This window comes from Dipteris shenzhenensis, chromosome 17 (assembly GCF_047967505.1).
Source record: "Dipteris shenzhenensis isolate YYH24624 ecotype China chromosome 17, Dip_SZ_1.0, whole genome shotgun sequence".
Lineage (NCBI taxonomy): Eukaryota > Viridiplantae > Streptophyta > Polypodiopsida > Gleicheniales > Dipteridaceae > Dipteris > Dipteris shenzhenensis.
In genome coordinates, this window is record NC_141612.1 from 22061347 (window position 1) to 22080409 (window position 19063).

The 19063-nt window shown below is 42.4% G+C and overlaps 1 protein-coding gene across 1 annotated transcript; it reads left to right on the forward strand.

Annotated features, from left to right (window-relative positions):
* Positions 1-3681: 3681 nt before the first annotated feature.
* On the forward strand, positions 3682-18444 carry LOC147891853 (serine hydroxymethyltransferase, mitochondrial-like). Its single transcript, XM_087387972.1, has 15 exons — positions 3682-4201; positions 4309-4374; positions 5905-5991; positions 6854-6975; positions 7106-7182; positions 7458-7582; positions 13829-13921; positions 14019-14111; positions 14315-14512; positions 14639-14743; positions 14917-14982; positions 15105-15182; positions 17124-17235; positions 17420-17530; positions 17901-18444. Exons 1-15 carry the CDS (start codon positions 4100-4102, stop codon positions 18047-18049), a joined length of 1584 nt encoding a protein of 527 aa, XP_087244098.1. The 5' UTR covers positions 3682-4099; the 3' UTR covers positions 18050-18444.
* Positions 18445-19063: the final 619 nt, after the last annotated feature.

Genomic DNA, 19063 nt, shown 5'->3' on the forward strand with positions numbered 1-19063 from the left:
TCTAAAGGAGTTGATCTACGTTAGACAAAAATAAAAAAGAAGTGTGATGATAGATCAATATCACATTTACGCCTTGATTTAACATCAAGCCGATCTCTAGCCATAATTTTGACACTCCTTTCAGGCAGCTTGTTTGCATTTCACCCCACGGTTGAAAAACATCCCAACATTTAGGTTGGCAAGTTGTCATTTTTGCTATGACATTGTTGTGAGTAGAGAATGGTAGTTTCTCCACTACACCTACTTTGAGACAATGTGACCTAGCATGATGACCATGACACGATGTTGCCCATGGGTTTCCTACCATAGAGATGGTCTATGTGGCTATCAAATTATGTACATTTGGATCTAGTTTTTGTATATTGGGTGCTATATTAGGATGCATTATATCTCATGTTACATGATCCTTTTATGGTTTATGTATTTTAAACTCTCTAAGACATGATCAAGTCTCATGGTTCAGACTCTAGTTTACTTTACCCATGTTTTTTGTTTATTAAGACATGGCGGTATGTTTGGTGCATACTTCTTTTCATAGTGTGTTTCATATTCCTTAATGTTGTATCATGGTTGTTTAATAGTGTATATGTTTTCATTTTTTTGGGGGGAGAGAGAAAGGAGAGAGAGAGAGAGAGAGATCTTTTTTAGTTTAATAACTATGCCACAGGGGTGACTTCTACCTAAGGTACTTCTACAGTCATGAAGGACATGGCCACTCCAAGAGATTCTTGGGCATCTACGATAAGTAATATAATATCAAAATGAGGATTAACCCTGAAAGTTGCATACATAGGGCTTTGATAGGAACCACAAATGTGATGAGGCATTACAAGCCTCTCCATGGCTACAAGACACGTCAAAGGAAGGCCACATCTCTGATTTTTTTAATATTACTATGGTGGAGAAGAGAGGGTTTTGTTAGCCTTCCTCCATGTTGCATTTAATGTAAAAGGAAGGGGGGGTGCATTGATAGTCCCCCCTGAAATTGGTGCTACATAAAGAAAGGGGAGGTGTCTCCAACCCTTCTTAACTTGCTGCTGCATCAAGCCTCCTATTGCATCAAACAAAGCGGGGTGCCAAAAAAGACCGTTGAAACTTATAGTGGTAGCAACCTCACAGAAGCATAAATAGCATATGAATAAGATATTCAAAAAATGTAATATAATCATGTGATCCGAGCCTAGTCTCTTAATGGATGGTATCAAGATGGAGGTAAGGAACCAGATCATTACTTAGCATCATAAAGTGTAAGAGATTGCTAGTGATCAACAAAGTTTTTAGAGTAAAGCACAAAGTTACATCCTTCCATTCTTGAGAGCTCTATTATAGTGGCAAAATATGAAGTCTGGCCACTCACATCTTCTTGCAATTGGCAAAGAAAGGAAGAGAAGGACATCTTTTCCTTATGAAGGTAGGTCTACTGAGGAGGAAAGGGTCAAATCGAGTGATTCGAGGACATAGAACATGAGAGGGCATGTTTCCTATCTCAATTACAATCTGTTACCCCTTAGTCAAGTATCGTGAAGACACAAAGCAACTACTCAAATTGAAATTTAGCTTGAGCATAGGTGCAAAACAAGGAAAGAAATGACCAAAAATGATAAAACTTGCTATACGGAAGGCTCCATCTAGCCTAAGACACATCCATTTATTCTAGCCACACTTTCTGACATGGTCTCCCCAAAGCACAGCTACAACATCTCCTAGGCGCTCATGTGGCTTGGGTTTTAATTTAAGAATTCATGCAATGCACAGTACAAACAATAAAATGCTTACATTTTGGAATTTGCACCCACCAACCTGTTGCACAAATCACCAATTTTTGGTGATTTGTGCAACAGGTTGGGGTTGCACCCATCAACCTATTGCACATGCAACAGGTTTGGGGTACAACAGGTTGGGGTTGCACCCATCAACCTGTTGCACATGCAACAGGTTTAGGGTACACCCCAAACCTGTTGCACAAATCACCAAATTTTAGGCCAACAATGGACTACTTAACTCAATGGATGTACTAGTGAGAGACAATCTCGAAAAAGAGTGTTCCTTGGCGATAGCTACCTATGAAGACACTTTAAAGAGTTTATTAAAAATTGTGATATAGAAGTGGTCTACATTCTCCTTCTCATAAATTACTCAACGTAAAGTCAATGGAAGAGAAGGCTCACAACCTTGGGCTAACAAAGGTGAAGCCTCATAAGAGATACGATAGTCAAGGATGAGATACAAACAAAACTTAAAAACTGTGACAGTGATGTTCCCCTTCTAACGAATTACTCAAGGCCAATGAAAGAGGAGGCTCATAACTTCAAGCTACAAGATGTAAAGTCTCAAGGATGAGATATAAACAAAACTCAAGGTAAACAAGCTATGTATATCACTTTTAAACAAAATGAGCATAGCCCCTCAAATCTTGCACAAATTGAGAATGTAGGCATTGAACAAGCATATAGCTCTAATTGTTGATCTTGGTTAGTTCACATCAACCTTTAGGTCTACTCTATCATTGCTAGTTAAAGAACTAAATCTTCAATGGTTACATGTGGATCTTCTTCATGCACTCTCATGTTATAGGAAATTTCGTATTGTGATCAATTAATGATCTTGTTGTTCTTAAGGATGCCAAAAAAGGATTAGTCACCTAATATTGTGGACGATGTGCCTTAGTGTATGTGTGTGAGAGAAAGAGAGAGTTTTTTAAATAAAAATGTGTGTGTGTGTGTAAGAGAGAGAGAGAGAGAGAGAGAGGCTTTCAAAATGTGAATATGCTTGCATTAATGAATGCTTATGGATGTTGCCTTAAGATTTAATGGGAGTGAGATTAAGGGAATACAAGGTGAATGATATTCAATCATTCATAAGGCCTGCCCAAGATAAAAAAAGTAAACAAAAAGGAATCCATTGAAAATGGTGTGAAGGAAGAGGAGATAAAGGGGGGAGAGAGAGAGAGAGAGAAGGGGGGGTGTGGGAGAAAAGGTGGAGATTGTGTGTAAGAAGACTTGAGGAGATACAGAAGGGAAGAGAGAGAGAGAGAGAGGAAAAATGCACTTCCAAATATTCAAGAAATGCCTAATTTCTGCTTTGCCAAAATTGCATCGTTGCTAAGGTTACCCTAAGGGCAGACCAAAAATGGAAAGAGATCATTGTGATGAATGAGTGAGATTAGGGGAATAAAATGGAGGAAAGAGAGAGATGATTGTGATTTGAGAATCCAAGAATTTATCATCTCACTAGAACAAAAAGAAATTGTTACATCTTACCCTATGAGATGATGAAGATCTTTTACCTAAGCGGGACAGAGAGACGTGGCTGGAGGAACCTTGAGGAGGAGGATAATGGTGCACTCGTGAGATTGAGTTTGGGGCCCTGGGCAAAGAGGAGATAAAGTAAGGCAACATGTGTGGCAAGAAGGTAAGGTGGGTGAGTGGGGGAGAGGAGGGATGTGGCCAACGAAGATTGTGAGAAGAAGAGGAAGACAACAAACGAAAGACAAGGATAGAGAGAGAGAGAGAGAGAGAGAGAGAGAGAGATCAGAGGGAGTGATGGAGCTCACAGGAAGAGGAAAAAGAACCAAAATAAAAAGGATATATATATGGAGAGAGAGAGAGAGAGAGAGATCAGAAGCTCACAGGAAGAGGAAAAAGAAGCAAATAAAAAGGCTATGGAAAAAGGCTATGGATAGAGAGAGGAGAAGAGCCTCTCAGCACCTCATCCTTCTGCGTGCTCCCTCCTCCTCTCATCCGTGTTCAGCCCCCCACGCACAAAATAGATTGTTGGTATACCACCCACACAATGCACCTGCCTTGATAACCCTCCCGCACCCTCCCCCCCCCCTTTCCCACACTGCCCATTTCCTCCCAGACCCGCTTTGGCTCCCTTCTTCCCTCCTCCTCTGCTCCCTCAATCGCTTGCCTCCTACCCACACCGTCAGCATCATCTGTAGATTGCCTGCCTTAGCATCGCTTGTAGATTTTAGTCGCCTCAGTTGATCCGCAGAGGGACGCTTGACACTAGAATTGTTGGTCTAGTCGACGCTTGGCGAGCGCGCCGTTTTGGCGAAGCCTTTGTCCTCAAATCTGCTGCTGCACCCATCTGCGTAATGGCTATGGCCTTCGCAGCTCTCCTTCGAACCCAGTCCAGCAGCGCACGCCGTGCCACCGCAGCTGCATGGAGCGCTCTCCAGCCAGCTGCTCGTCATTCGGTACTTTTTCACGTTCCTCCTCGTTCACGCAGTTTACGTCGAATTCCAAGGCTGTGAAAGTCTTTGCATTCTTTGTCTTCTTGATCTTGATATCCTGCCATTGACAGTCGGCTTTGGCGAACGAGGTGGCTTACTCCCGCTTCGAGAGTTCCAAAGACAAATCCCACGTCGCTGTAAGTGCATGAATACATATTCGAGATTGAAGACTGGGTTTGATTTCGATTTTGTTACTCTCATGGTTTTGGAGTTGTTGAAACACTTCATTGCCCAAGATTCTGTGGTATGATTTGTGATCAGCCCTTAAGGCAGTAGGAGATGCATGTTACCCTTGAATCGTCACGGAATGGACAAAACCTGTGTTTGCAAGAATAAGGAGATACTTACGATTATCACAAAGATTATAAGCACTTGGCAGCACAGTAGTGTCTCTGGCTTAGCCCACCTGTATACGGACATGTGGTCCACAACAAGGTTTCTAAAAGGAAAGTATAGACTTCTGGGATAGAAAGAGCTAACTATTTTTCAACGCTCAACAGTAGCCATACGAATTAAGATTTTGACCACCAACATGAAAAATGTGCATGCTTTCCAAGGCACTTTGGACGCCAATGATTGAACCACTAGAGCACGTTAATACCAACCCACTTCTCACAAGTGACAACACTCTTTGAATAAGATGTTGAAGGGCATGGGATAGTGTCAAAGTGGTCTGCCCTCGAAACAGTAAACAAGGTGATTGGCATTTAAGTTGCCCTTGCTTGCTCCAAGGGTATGTCATGGTAGCTAGTCCCTGCTATGCGTGATGGAGTTTATGGTTTTCAATCTTATGAGTGAGTATCATGAGATTGAAACTGTACTATGTGTTGTGTTTTTAGAGGATGAGTTTGGGCATGCTCCTGGATTCATCTAGATATATACTTACTTGTTCACCAAGTGAAAGAGTCCTGTCTGCATGCCATGCTGAATTTAGGTGTCTCCCACCTTTCAATCAGCCATCATGATGTCTTCACATCAACAATCCTAGCTGTGAAAATATATGAGAAGCACCACAAAGACTTGATCAATTTGTAGTGTCTCATAGCTTATGCATATATGGCAGCCCCAAATGGGGTAATTGCACCCAGTACAACCACTATCAATGAGCAGTAGTAGGGACGTCCTTGATCTGCAGCCCAATGCATCAACTAATTGAAATAGTTGGGCATCGTGTCTGAGCTGTCAGCATATAGCATGTTAGACTTGGTCTATTGGTTCAACCCAGGGTCGTCGAGACTCTCTTCTAAGTAAAGTCCTAAGGAAAACTTGAGGGTCATAACTTGCTCAAACCACTTTTGTCGTTTTGACTTGTAATATATATCATATGGCATATTGATGATTTGTTGGTTTTGCTAAGCTGTGACGGCATGTTGGGAATCTTTATCGCCTGTTTTTGTGTAAAAATACGCGTGGGTGTGTTACATGTGTGGGAGCATATGCTCATATCATGGTCTACACCCATCTTTGGGCACTGATGATGTTGGCAGGGATGTCATAGTAGCTAGTCCCTGCTATGCGTGATGGAGTTTATGGTTTTCAACCTTACGAGTGCCTATCATGATATATGATATGATTTCTATACAAATTAAAACTGGCCTATAGAGGTTGGAGGCTTGTTACCTTTTTGTAGACGTTAACATTTTTTGACACATTGTGTCTCGTTGCAGTGGCCTAAGCAGCTGAACACTCCGCTGGAAGAGATCGATCCTGAGATTACAAATATTATAGAGCTTGAAAAGAATCGTCAGTGGAAGGTTCTCTTCATTCAACCAGACTTTGTTGCCATGAAGCAAATGAAAAAATGACAGGCTGATTGTAACTTTGATGTCCTGGTCTCTATCTGTATTGCAAGCATGCTTGTAGTCAAATAATGGCTATTGTGACAACCGTAGCTTCAATTTTTAATGTGATTTGCAGATAGCACACGTGGCATGTGAAGCCTGAGCCTTGTCGAGTACTCATCAAATATCAATATGGAAGCCTTTGTGGGATTGTGTGCTATGGTTGTGTGCCCATATATGCGTGAGATATGTGACGTGTGGGAGCATTTGTGTATGGAACAATTAAATCTGCTTTTGGCTGCTGCTGAAGTTGGTTAGTATTTTGTATTGACTAGCCCTGCTATGCATTATGGACTTTAGGGAACCTTCGGGTAAGTGTGGTGAGCTTGAGAAGTTATACTTTGTAGTTTGCTTTACAGTTCAAGTCTGGCCATGTTGGATTTCATCCAGCTATGCATGCTACGTGTGGGACTTGCATGATCTAAGTGCCATTTTTTTGCTGTGTAGTGAGGTATCTGGCTCTTGATTGTTGGCATTGTGTTCTATTTGTTAGTTTCTAAGGGGAAAGACAAATGTGGAATTACGTCGCACTCTAAATTTGTTTTTGAAAGTAATTTTCTACTGTTTTATTCCTTATGTTTGGACTGTTCTATCCATATCAGGGTCATCCAGTAGTTAACCCTTCGGGGCATCTAAGTCGGAATTGAAACCTAATCGATTGTCGAAATATTTAGCAGCCAGCATTAGACAAATAGGAGTTTTCCATGAGTTTGATGTGCATCGTGACCGTGACTTCTTAACTGTTGTTGAGGATGAGTTAATGGTACTTTTACAGGGTTTGGAGTTGATTCCATCAGAGAATTTCACATCATTATCTGTCATGCAAGCAGTTGGGTCTATAATGACCAACAAGTACAGTGAAGGATACCCTGGAGCTCGATACTATGGAGGCAATGAGTGAGTACATATACTTTGTAGCAGGCTGAATTGTCAATAAATGATCCCTTCAATGTTGCACCGGAGCCTTGAGGCTTTTGATAAGGGTAGATCTACCTTCATATGTTATTGTTGCTGTTTGGTGGTTTAGGTTTATTGATATGGCAGAATCCCTGTGCCAGAAAAGAGCATTAGAAGCTTTTCGCCTGGACCCTGCCAAGTGGGGAGGTCCGTTTCACTCTTGTTTATGCTTTGCACGGTTGGGCTGCTTACAGCATGATAGTTTGCAATATAATGGGCTGGTACATTGTGCATATTTGTTTCTCTAAGTTATTGGTTCCCCCTAATTACTCAAGGGAACAATCTTATTGTCTTTTGGTGCAATCCCCCGAATAATTATTCTGATTTTGTGATGCAGTGAATGTGCAGCCTCTATCTGGCTCTCTATCTTGTCATCTTTTTGGTGCGATCCCCCTAATAATAATTCTGATTTTGTGATGCAGTGAATGTGCAGCCTCTATCTGGCTCTCCATCAAATTTTCAAGTTTATACAGCCTTGTTGAAGCCCCATGAGCGAATAATGGCTCTGGATCTTCCCCATGGTGGCCATCTTTCCCATGGATATCAGGTGTGATTATCTTCGACGAGCTACTTTTTTCACATTCTTAAAGGGTAAAATGGTAAGAGACTTGTCTGTTTGAGAAATTTTTTTCTCATGCTAGGTGGGTGCTCGGCTGTCTTCACGGTCTCTCAATTTACCATGTTAGAGATAAAGGGCCAGCATACACCTCACTCTTCGAATAAGGTTTCTACATATTACAGTAACTCTTCGATCTGACTCCTCACATCATGTGCAGACAAGTAGATATGGACACACAGACTTAGAAGAATACTCAACAAAGTAGGAAGCAAAAGTACATCATTGTCATGTTCCCACTGAATGTGGACTAATCAAAGTAGAGGATCGTCGCCCCATGTAGCCAGCCTAGAGCTGGCGTACGTGCAGTTTGTTAGAAATGAACCCAACAGAGGGTACACACAACGGAAGACTTATAGTAATGCCCAGGAGCTCACACAGTGTGCGTGTGGTGTGTGGAATCACAAACTTCTTTACTTAATGTGCGACACATAGATTAGATGTGCAGACTCATCAATAGACAATGAACCAGCTAGATAGAGAAACCACCAAAATATATTTCCATCCAAAACTATGGACACAATACAAAAGAGATATAGATCCAGAGTCCCACCAATGGTGTGGTCCTCTGATCTTACCACAAGGTCCTCCTCCTATCAGCTGGCTCTCTCTAGACTCGAGTCCGCGTGCTCCACCTCGAGCGTCTGTAGACTTTTCGTCCAGTGTGTTCTTCTCCACCTTACTGCCTGTGAATCAGCCTAGGTGGGCAGCCCCTGCCAAGCTTTGTCTGCAGCACACAGGTCCTTGTTCCACTGCTCAAACCTGCTTGTGAATGGCTGCTCCAGAAGGTATGATGATCTCAGCACCTTGCTGCCCTTGAAGACAGCCAAGGTCCAGCCCCTTCCTGGCTAAGTCTGCAGCCCTTCAAGCACCCTCTCACCTCCTGGATATAGGTCCAGAGGGTGGCTTCCTGCTGCTCCTTTCTGCCTCTTGGAATGCTGGCCGCTGGATATGAAATGAGGCCTGTGGCCTCTGCTTTTATAGGCCCCCAAGGGCCCCTTGAAGTAACCGACCAGCCAGCCCTAAATGGGCCGACTGGCTGGTCTGTTTGTGCCGACCAGTCTGCCCCAAAACCAGCCCTTTAAGGGCTCCAAAACTAGGGCCCTTTGGCCCACACTTCTAGGGCTTTTGGCCCTCCAATCTAGGCAAGGGCCAGCCTATATAAGGCATGCCACTGCCCACTGTCAGCCCCATTTACTGCTCCACCAGGCCTGCTGGTTCTGCCCTCTGCCAGGTTCTCTCCAGCCACGTGTGCAGCGCCGTACACTGCTGATGTCTACGTGCCTTGCCAGGTCAGATCTAGGGCTTGCTGTCCCCGCCATCTGCACTGTAATTCGCACCATCTGTTGCAGCCTTCTTCTCTTGTGAGGTGCTGCCCATGTGGCAGCCCCCTCTCTCTCTCTCTTCTCTGGGCATCTTCTGCCCTAGGTCTCCCTCCCCCACGCTCTCCTCATTTGGGGGCTTACAGATGGGGAGGTGACCTTTCCAACACAGTCATATGGCTGTTTCTAACTGAGACTGAAAGAGGACTACTATTTCTACAATTAACAGTAACTCTCCGCTCTGCCTCGTACCCTCTAGAGGACTACTGCTCCTATAGCTGAATACAACACTCCTTTCTGCCTTGTACCCGTTAGAGGCTTTAGTGGTGGATTACTGAGGAGATGGTGAAATGGCTTCCTATTTATAGGCTGTGGGCTCCCTCGCCTAAACTGGCTGATTGGCCTAATAATCTAACCTGACTTGGTCAGTTCAGCCGACTCGGTCTGCGACAGGGCCTGAAGATCTGAAGCAGATGTCCCCCAGACGCCCTTTTTGAGCCCTCAATGTATGCCTATATAATGCCACACTCAGTCAGTCACTTCGAGTTCCATGTCTTTTATATAATATGGGTGAAATCCATGTATGTTTATATTACAATTTCAGTATAAGACACTTAAACAGAGTAATCTAACACACACATACACACACATTTTTTGGGTGAAATCCATCAGACTTTACATTACAGTGAACAGTCCCCAAACAAGAGGCTGACAATTACAAGATCAGAAAATCTCATTATAAGATAAGAAAATAGCATGATCTATCTGACGAGCATGCAGGCAATCAAAGAAAGATTGCCTCAATGACACCCGGAAGAAGGAAAACTTGGAGAAAGTGGGATCTCGAAAGACTCTATGATTACGATCTTTCTAGAGACTCCAGAGCCCCCAGGGCATCAAAACCTTATAAAGCTCAGCAACTATGATGTGAGCCAGCATTAAAGCACGAGTGAGCTGGCCCTGACATTTCAAAACCTAGTCTTCAAGAGTATATTTCTTGGAATCTGCATGCAATATTGAAGCATCTGTGTAAGGTATAGCCATAAAGGTCGATAATGCAGACCCAAACCATATTTTCTGATTGCAAAAGGAAAAGATAGTGAGGGACCATCAGGTTGAAGAACATGTAACAGTCCTTATCCCTTTAAAATTAATAAAACAAGAATGCTGAGGCTCTTTCAAGGCCAGTGGATGAGCAAACACTTTGGACCAATGCAAACTCTCAGCCCTTAGGGAATTACCATTCACAGAATCATGACCTCGTTATTTAAGACAAGAGAGAATCTCCTTTCAGTTAAAAAACATGCGGGTAATCAAGGGTTATGAGAGCATGTGATGCAGCATAGCAGCCCAAGGCTGATTTCCATGCATAAATTCCAGCATCATTTTGCCTTTATGTGCTAAAATGTGCACGTGAATAATGAGAATGTCCAGACCACCATGCATTTTTGGCAAACAGAGGCGCTGCAGCGAGAGTAATCAGATGCTCTTTCGACCATGTTTTGACTGCCAAAAGGTCTCCATAAGAATAGACATAAAACATGCACTATCCTTCTTGCCAAACATTATTAATGGCATAAAGAATTGTATATAAGTTACCAAAATGGATTGAGTAATACCATGGAGGTGCCAAGTAGATAATTTCTAATATTCCAATTTATTTCTAAGCTTTTCAAGTATCCAATCCGTTTGCTGGCGGCAAGTGACCATCCATCCCAAGGAATCTCCAAGATGACACACAATCTGATTGGGCAAAACAATTTTCCCTGGCGAGAAAAGGTGATGTCAATCTTGACCGTGCAATGGCAGCAACTTAGACTTTTGGAAATTGACCTCTAGGCCAGCAGCCAAACCATATAGAGTCAAAACACTCATGAGTTGTGAAAGATCCTTTTGAGTTTTTTAAGGAGTGAAGAAGGCATCATCAGCAAAAGCTTGCGCAATCATGGGTTTAGTTCCCTGAATCTCTAAACCATGCAGAACATATGTATCCACATGATCAATATAGCAAAATATCGGATGCGTAGCAATGGCATATAGGAGTGCTCTAAGAGGACATCCTTGGCGTACTGAACGATGGAGAACCACTGATCAGAAATGTCCCCAAATAATATGCAAGCAGCTTTACTATTACAGTAAAGCCAATATACAATATGCTGCTTTTTGTTTGCAAATCCCAAACAACGCATGATTTGTCTACTTGTAACTAAAGTACATCTTGCTGTGTGTATTTGGCATATTCTATCCCAACGTAAGCATTGACAATATTATCCGTGATATGTCTATGAGGGATGAAACCATATTGAGCAAGATGTAGTCATCATGCAAATAGCCTTTGATCCGATCAACCTCCATTTTGGCAATCATCTTATAAACAACAGGCTTAAGAGTAATAGGGCCTCCAATCAGCAAATGACACAAGTGTTTCTTCGAAAGTAGTTTGACCAATCCTTCTTCCAAGCATTTGGCATTTGCTGAAACATGCTTGAGGGCATCCCAGTACGTAAGAAAGAACTCCACAGTTAGACCATCCCAACGCGGGGACTTCCATTTACCACAAGATTTAATTGCATCAGAGAGCTCTCTTTTCGTGAAGGGTACCTCTAGCTTTAGAGCCTGCTGTGCCGAGGAAATAATAGGACAAACATGATGTACAAGCTCATCTTGCAGCCAAAACCTCCTGAGAAGGAGAGGGTGGAAGGCCAAATTGTTTAGAAAGTGAGCTACACAGGCTTGAGCAGGCTGGGATCTTGAAGAAGTCCAACGTCCAGCAAATGTCAAAACTCAACAAATGTTATTTGGCCTTAGTTTTTTTTATATTCATTTGCATTGCAACGTATACTTGGCCTGGCATAAAGAAATGCTCTCATTTGGAGTAAAATTTTATATCTGACCGGTTTCAGTCAAAGATTGACAAACATTTTTGGCTTAAGCAACTGTTCCCGTAGATCATGCATATAATTCTTGCCGTATTCATGTATCACTGTTTGCATTCGAGTCGCAAAGGCATCCCATGCATAATCTATATCAATTTGAGACTAATCCCATAGAGGGGCAATGGCATGACGAACCAGCTCTTTATATGCATCGTGCTTCAAATAACATTAACTATAGGGAGTCTTTTTTGTGGTACATGTCAAATGGCATGTCATGGAAGGACAATTGTAGCCATAACAGAGAATGATCTGAATTCTGGAAGGCATAATCAACCCACAATTTGAAGTGAGTGCATGATATTGTTGTGCATTGACCATATACCAACGGTCGAGGCATGCACGGTGAAATGTAAAGCATGGGCACATAGGCTTTAATTCCTTCCAAAGATCAGTAAGATTGAGCTACAATATTAATTGAGACCCCTGTTGCCTTTTAGAGGCCAACATGTGGGTATTGCCAGAGTGTTATCCCCTTGCTGGGGAGCATTATTGAAATCACCACAAAGAAAAGCATGATATCTCTCCAGGGATATTGTTGCATAGCCTTCCAAATCAGAGCTCTTTGATGATAAGATTGAAGTGCATAAAGTGATGCAATTTCAAATATCTCACCCTGAATAGAACATTGCATAATAATCCACCGGCCTTCCTTATTATTTAAAACCTCAACAGGCTGATAGAAATACTTTATAAGAAAGGCAACACCGGGAAAAGAATGCTCTCCTGCAGATAATATAGTGCAAACTCCTTGGACAGCACCCTCCTGCATACATGTGCTCTCCTACCGGCTGTATGTATGCACAAAGATCTGCTCCATAATTTGCTACAGACAGTGAGGGCTGCTTCCTGCTTGAACTGCTCAAATGAGGCCTTTTATGGAGGGCTTCAGGCCCTCCAGACTGGCCGACCAGTTTAAAATGGACTCACCAGCCACAGACTGGAACGACCCAGTCTGTGCTGATTCTGCTGACCTTCTCATGCCTTTATTAAGCCCTTTGCCTGCAGGCTATTTGCTGCTGGCTTCTGCTATGGCCTGTTGCAGACACCAGGCCATCTGCTGCACCTGCTGGCATCCGTGGTGTACCCGACCAGACTTGGAATACTGCTTCTGCCAACCACCTTTGTGTGCTGCCTCTGCCAGCATCTTCTTGCCCTGCAACAATCTGCCAACATGTCTATTTTTGGCAGCACTTGTGCAGTCCTGCACATCAGCCATGCAAGCCTTGTGGACGCTCCAGGAAGACCTGCCATTGTTGCTCCAGCCCTGCAGCATAAGTTGTACTCTCCTATACTTGCTGCTGCACCATCCGTACAGGTTTTCCTTCTTCCTGGGATCCCTTGTCAGCCCTAAGTCCTTTACTGTGTGGCTCCTACAGTGCTGCCAATGTGGCTGTCCTGTGGATGTTTCCATCCATCTACATCTGCCCATGTGGCATCCAGACTTGATGCACACAAGCAGACTCTCAAACCCCCAATTCCACGTCCCTGTGCTCTCCTCATATGGAGGCTTACAGATGGGACAATGGACCCTAATTTCCAACGTGATCTGCGTATTTCCATGTGTCAGCTGCAAGGACCCACAAGACTGAAGTAGTCTTTAGGAACATGTGCTTTACTCGGGTTGTATAGGTTTTGTTGCATTAGATAAACGGTAAGTTCTTTGTTTATTGCACTGAAAAAATCAGGTTTTTCCATTCTTAGAGGTCTGCACATCCATATGTGTCCACTCTTCTTTCACCTGGAATTGAATTTCGCTTATATATGGTCTGTGCAGCGTGTTTATTTTGACATGTGCTGATAGTTTTGTCTAGCGTGACTAAAACACTGATAGCTCTATTTAGTGTGTTTTGCTGGTCTGTACATTGTTGGATATTGGCTCCATTTGATCAATTGTTTCTCTTATCCTCTCTTTCCTGCAGACTGATACAAAGAAGATCTCAGCAGTTTCAATATACTTTGAAACAATGCCATACCGCTTGAATGAGACCACTGGTTACATTGACTATGATCAGGTTTTGGGACTTCCTGCCCCTTACCGCACTGCCTGCAAACCCCTTTCCCATCTCTCTCCCTTCTGCTGATATATATGCTTTTTTAATGTCACTGCAGCTAGAGAAGTCTGCAACATTATTCAGGCCAAAACTCGTAGTTGCTGGTGCCAGTGCCTACTCCCGGCATTATGACTATGCTAGGATGCGCAAGGTGAGTCTTCAATTCTGAATAGATGTAATTTGAGGTATCATTCAGCTAAGCGGTCCCTCTTTTTACAAATTTTTTTCCCCCAAAGAAGGTGGCCCTCCTTCTCACAATTACTAATGGACATTCGTGGGATTGTATCTATTTTTAGGGTCTAGTTCTGCTTTTCATTAAGTTCTCTAGTCTTGGTACTGTGCATGGAAAGGCAGATTTGTGACAAACAGAAATCTATCCTGTTGGCGGACATGGCGCACATTAGTGGATTGGTGGCTGCTAATGTTGTTCCTACTCCATTCGAGTTTGCGGACATAGTGACAACAACTACCCATAAGTCATTGCGTGGTCCCAGGGGAGCTATGATTTTCTTCAGAAAGGGGCTGAAAGAAGTGAACAAGCAAGGGCAGGAGGTTGTACAATGCTTCTTTTTTTTCATCTCTGCAAACCTGGTTGTCTGGTCTTCTCTTGGGGCTGGCAGTCATATTTTGATTGGTTTGTAAAGTTTGTTGATCCAACAACTTCTGCTTATGTCGTAGATCATGTATGATTATGAAGAGAAAATCAATGCAGCCGTTTTCCCTGGTCTTCAAGGAGGTCCACACAACCATACTATCACTGGGCTTGCTGTCGCTCTCAAGCAGGTATAACACTTGAAGCTTTTGGAAGGATATATTTATGACGATGCTCTTGCATTTTCATGAGAACTTAGTAGAGAAATTGTTAATCTTATTGTGCTTAAGTCAGTCTGTATTCTCTCTTGTTATCTTCTAATGCTTTGTCCTTCTACCTTTCACATTGCTAAATTGTACTTCAGGCAGCCTCACCTGAGTTCAAGGCTTACCAGGAGCAAGTTCTCAATAATTGTAGCCGCTTTGCCAAAGTAATTTTTTTCCGAGCGCTGTGGACTCTCTAATGTTTTTGGTTATCTCCTCTTTTTGCTGAGGTCAGTTATTACTTCAGTTACACGAGATTTAATGGGCTTGATTGCGGGCTTTGGTGCAGGCCTTGATGGACAAAGGTTATGATCTGGTATCGGGTGGGACAGATAATCATCTTGTACTTGTGAATCTGAAAAGCAAGGTACAATATAGATCTTCTTTGGTATGCAGTATGTGCATATATATAAGTATAAGCTCTTGCACAGTCTTATGCAGGCCCATCTGCTGAAGATGAAGCATCCCTAATACTTTTCTGGTAGTGATCGACACATATGCATGCACACACCAATACACATGTTATGATTGAGGATGAGGGGGGCCATCATATTCCTCTGCGAGGGTAGTTGAGGTTGCTGTCCCATTCTTGGCAAGTGTATGAGTACAAGTCTGTATGAACCCTTTTACTAGAGAATCTTGGTTAGGACAAAACGGTCCTGATGGGTGTGTTTGCATCTCGTATGACACCATCATTTTGTATTTGGAGTCAATGGTTAAATCTAGAATAATATGGTCAATGATGGGGTTGGGTGCATAATTTGTAACAGCAACAATGATCTTTGCTGTTGGGTGCACTTTGTTTGCTAATGTCTGAGTTTCCCGTAATTCTAGTATGTATCATCGAATGCCATGTGTCGAGTCTGAACAAGCTGATTTAGACAAACGCAATTGCCCATGCCTAAGCGTTCACAATGGCATTTGTTAGAAAAGCCTAATTGGACACTTAGGTTGCTCGCACTTCGATTTATGTGCATAAAGAGTGTTCAATTCGCAATCAGAACACTTGCCTCAATTGTTGAAGGTGCTGCCTTTTTTGTTTTACTACAAGTCAAGATGTCATCCAGAAAGACCATAACCGATTTTCTTGGATAAGATATTTATGAGCTCTAGTTGTTAAGATGCTACTTTTTAGTTTTAGAAGTTAAGGTATCATCGGGAAATGCTACATCAAATTTTCTTGGATAAGGTCTCAAGGCTAGTTCAAGTCAAACCAAGTAGCATTATGGTATCCCGATCTCATGTCTAATTCAGTTAAATATTTTCCTCCTTGCAACTGGTTAAAGTGTACTCAATGCGAGACATTTGTATTTGTGCTGTATTGTGATTGTGATAATCTATACTTTGATTCACTGTTCGGTGCTGATGACGTCAGTCAGGATGACATAGTAGCTAGTCCCTGCTATGCATGATGGAGTTTATGGTTTTCAATCTTATGAAACTGCACTATGTTGTCCTTTTAGAGGATAAGTTTGGGCATGCTCCTGGACTCATCCAGGTATATATTTGACTCATGCTAGTATCCTTAATCGAGTGGGGAAGTCCATGGAGAATTTTTTGGTTTGATTTGCTATCTCTAAGGTATTCAAGTATTGGTTTTTGAACCTCCTCTTTTCTAATTTTGCTAACAAAACTTTAACAACTTTAACAAAACTTCAAGTAGTTGTTTTTTAACCTTTTTTCTCTGATTTCCTCCTAGTCATGGGTCCTGAGCTCACCTATTTTGGTTGCCTTCTTCTTGAGCCTGATCCTTTTTTTGTTCTCTCTTTCCGTCAGATCTCTTTCCTAGTTGGGCTCTCTGCTGGAACTCTTGCACCTAGCACAGTGCTAGTCACTTGCTTCCTGCTGTGGCCTTATGTGTCCTACCACGGACCCTTTCACTTTTATTTATCGGCCTTCATATGAATCCATTCATTAGTACCTAGGCCGAATAATTCCTCTAGTGCCTAGCCATATAAGCCCACCAATGGTGGCATTATGAAGTCCTCAGGCTTTCCCATCTTCATAATCTGCATTCACAACTCGAGTATTATAGTTGACATAACACTTCTGATTGAAGCAAATGAATTACGCTGTACGGCTCTCTTGATGGCAAAATATTGTATTGCTCATCATGCATGAGCTAACATATGTTTGCCCATTTATGAATGAGCATTCATACTTTGCAGTGGAAAACAAGTGTTATAATTGTGACATGTAGCTGCTCGCATGCCGTAATGCCCCTTTGTTGAGTTTCTGATTTTAGATGGGTGATAGATGTGTGATATTTTTGGATGTGCCTTGTCTGGTGGGTTGTTGGTGGTGACAGGGTATAGATGGTTCTAGAGTGGAGCGTGTGATGGAGCTGTGCCACATAGCAGCTAATAAGAATACAGTCCCTGGAGATGTCTCAGCAATGGTCCCTGGAGGCGTTCGGATGGGTAATCAGAAATTTGTAGCTTATTTTCAACGAGATGCCTTTTCTTGCAGACAGGGAATGCTTTATCTTACATGTAGCTGGAATGGTTGCAGGAGTAACTGATGTCTAGCTTTGATTGCATTTCTGAATGTTTAGCACCTATAAGATCCTTGATAATTGTTTTGTTGTGATAATTGTATGCTCAGGAACCCCAGCCCTCACATCAAGAGGGTTCACTGAAGAAGATTTTGAAAAGGTTGCTGAGTTCTTTGATAGTGCAGTTCAATTAGCGTTAAAAATCAAAGCAGCAACAAAAGGTTTGTAAAAAGGTCCTTAATGTCAAGTTTTTGTGATTTTCCACCTGCAGGGTCGGGCATCATACTTGAAATTTGAATTGATACCTCAACTTGCATGTGCATGTGTACATATGTGCCTGCATAATGCTTTTGCATGGTTCCCCCCCTCCCCCAATGCGTATACACATGCACCTGGCACCCGTGAAAAATGATCCTTATCTCTGGAAAAAGGAAGAGACAAATTACTCACATGTTCCTTCAAGTATAACTTACGTTACTTTCTGGTTCGAATTGGGGGTTATTGAAGGTGGCTTACAATACGCTCCGCGAATAATATTACACACTTATGCAGACTTTGGCCGCTGAAGCTTTGTTCTTTTGCAAAATTCAGGCACAAAATTGAAGGATTTTAATGCAACCCTTCAAGCAGATGCAAAGTTCCAGTTGGACATCCAAGCTCTCCGTCATGATGTTGAAGACTATGCTAAGCAGTTTCCGACAATTGGTTTTGAGAAAGCCTCCATGAAGTACAAGGATTAATCTAGTCATGCATCTTTGCTTTGGTATGCTGTTATGACGACCATATTGGCAGCGATGTGAAGCTATGCAAGCTGTCATCAAGTGGAGGCTGGTAGGATTGTCATATACTGGCTGTGGCTGTTTTTGTATGGAGTTTCTGATTTATGGCTCTTAGATTTTAAGTCTCCTGGCCAAATGTCACGTGGCAATTGCTTGGGCTCAAGGTACCTGAAGCAGCAGAATTAAGTTTTACTGCTTTTGTAAAATTGGTAAGGTGCGATATGCCTAAAGATGTATGAACGTGATCAGTACTCTATAATTTTAGTGTTTGTTAAGAGAGAGAAAGAGTCTCTCACAAGCTTGAGCATTTGCTAGATTGGGATGATATTCTTTAATTTGAATACTAGTTTAAACAAGTTGGGTGATCTGTCGCAGTATAAAATGCAGCATGACGGTAGTACTGGTGGCTATGAAACCGGCCTCTAATCACTTAGAGGGTAGTGGAACTAAACCTTTAATCACTTAAGCTCACAAAGCATATATCACAACCATTAACCATTGCATGATCACCATTTGGCATTTACCCATTTGTTCACAAACAAAACCACTGAAAAAGGGATGGAGGTTAGAATGCCCCTGCTTAACAAACATAGACAAGTGCATCGGATTGGTCCCAAACACCGTGGCGTCCCTTTCGGTATTTCTTTATATTTCATAGTGAAATGATTACAAGTTGCATTTGGGAGACCTTCTGTGCACCTGAGCACGCAGCTCCATTTCACTAAGTCTTCGCAAGGCTTTTCAGCATAGAACACCATTACATAGGCTCAACCCAAAGGCATTCTCTTTTTCGAGTGTAATTCCATTGGCTGTCCAGATGAAATCACACTGCACCCCAGTTGCACTCTCTTTGAGTGGTTTCCAAATGGCATTCACAAAGCTTTTCAAAGCCTAGCATAGTACTCAACGAAAGAATGATTCATGTAGCATTGCTTGGGCATTTGTGAGCCAAGAAAGAGGTGGCACACAAGGCCA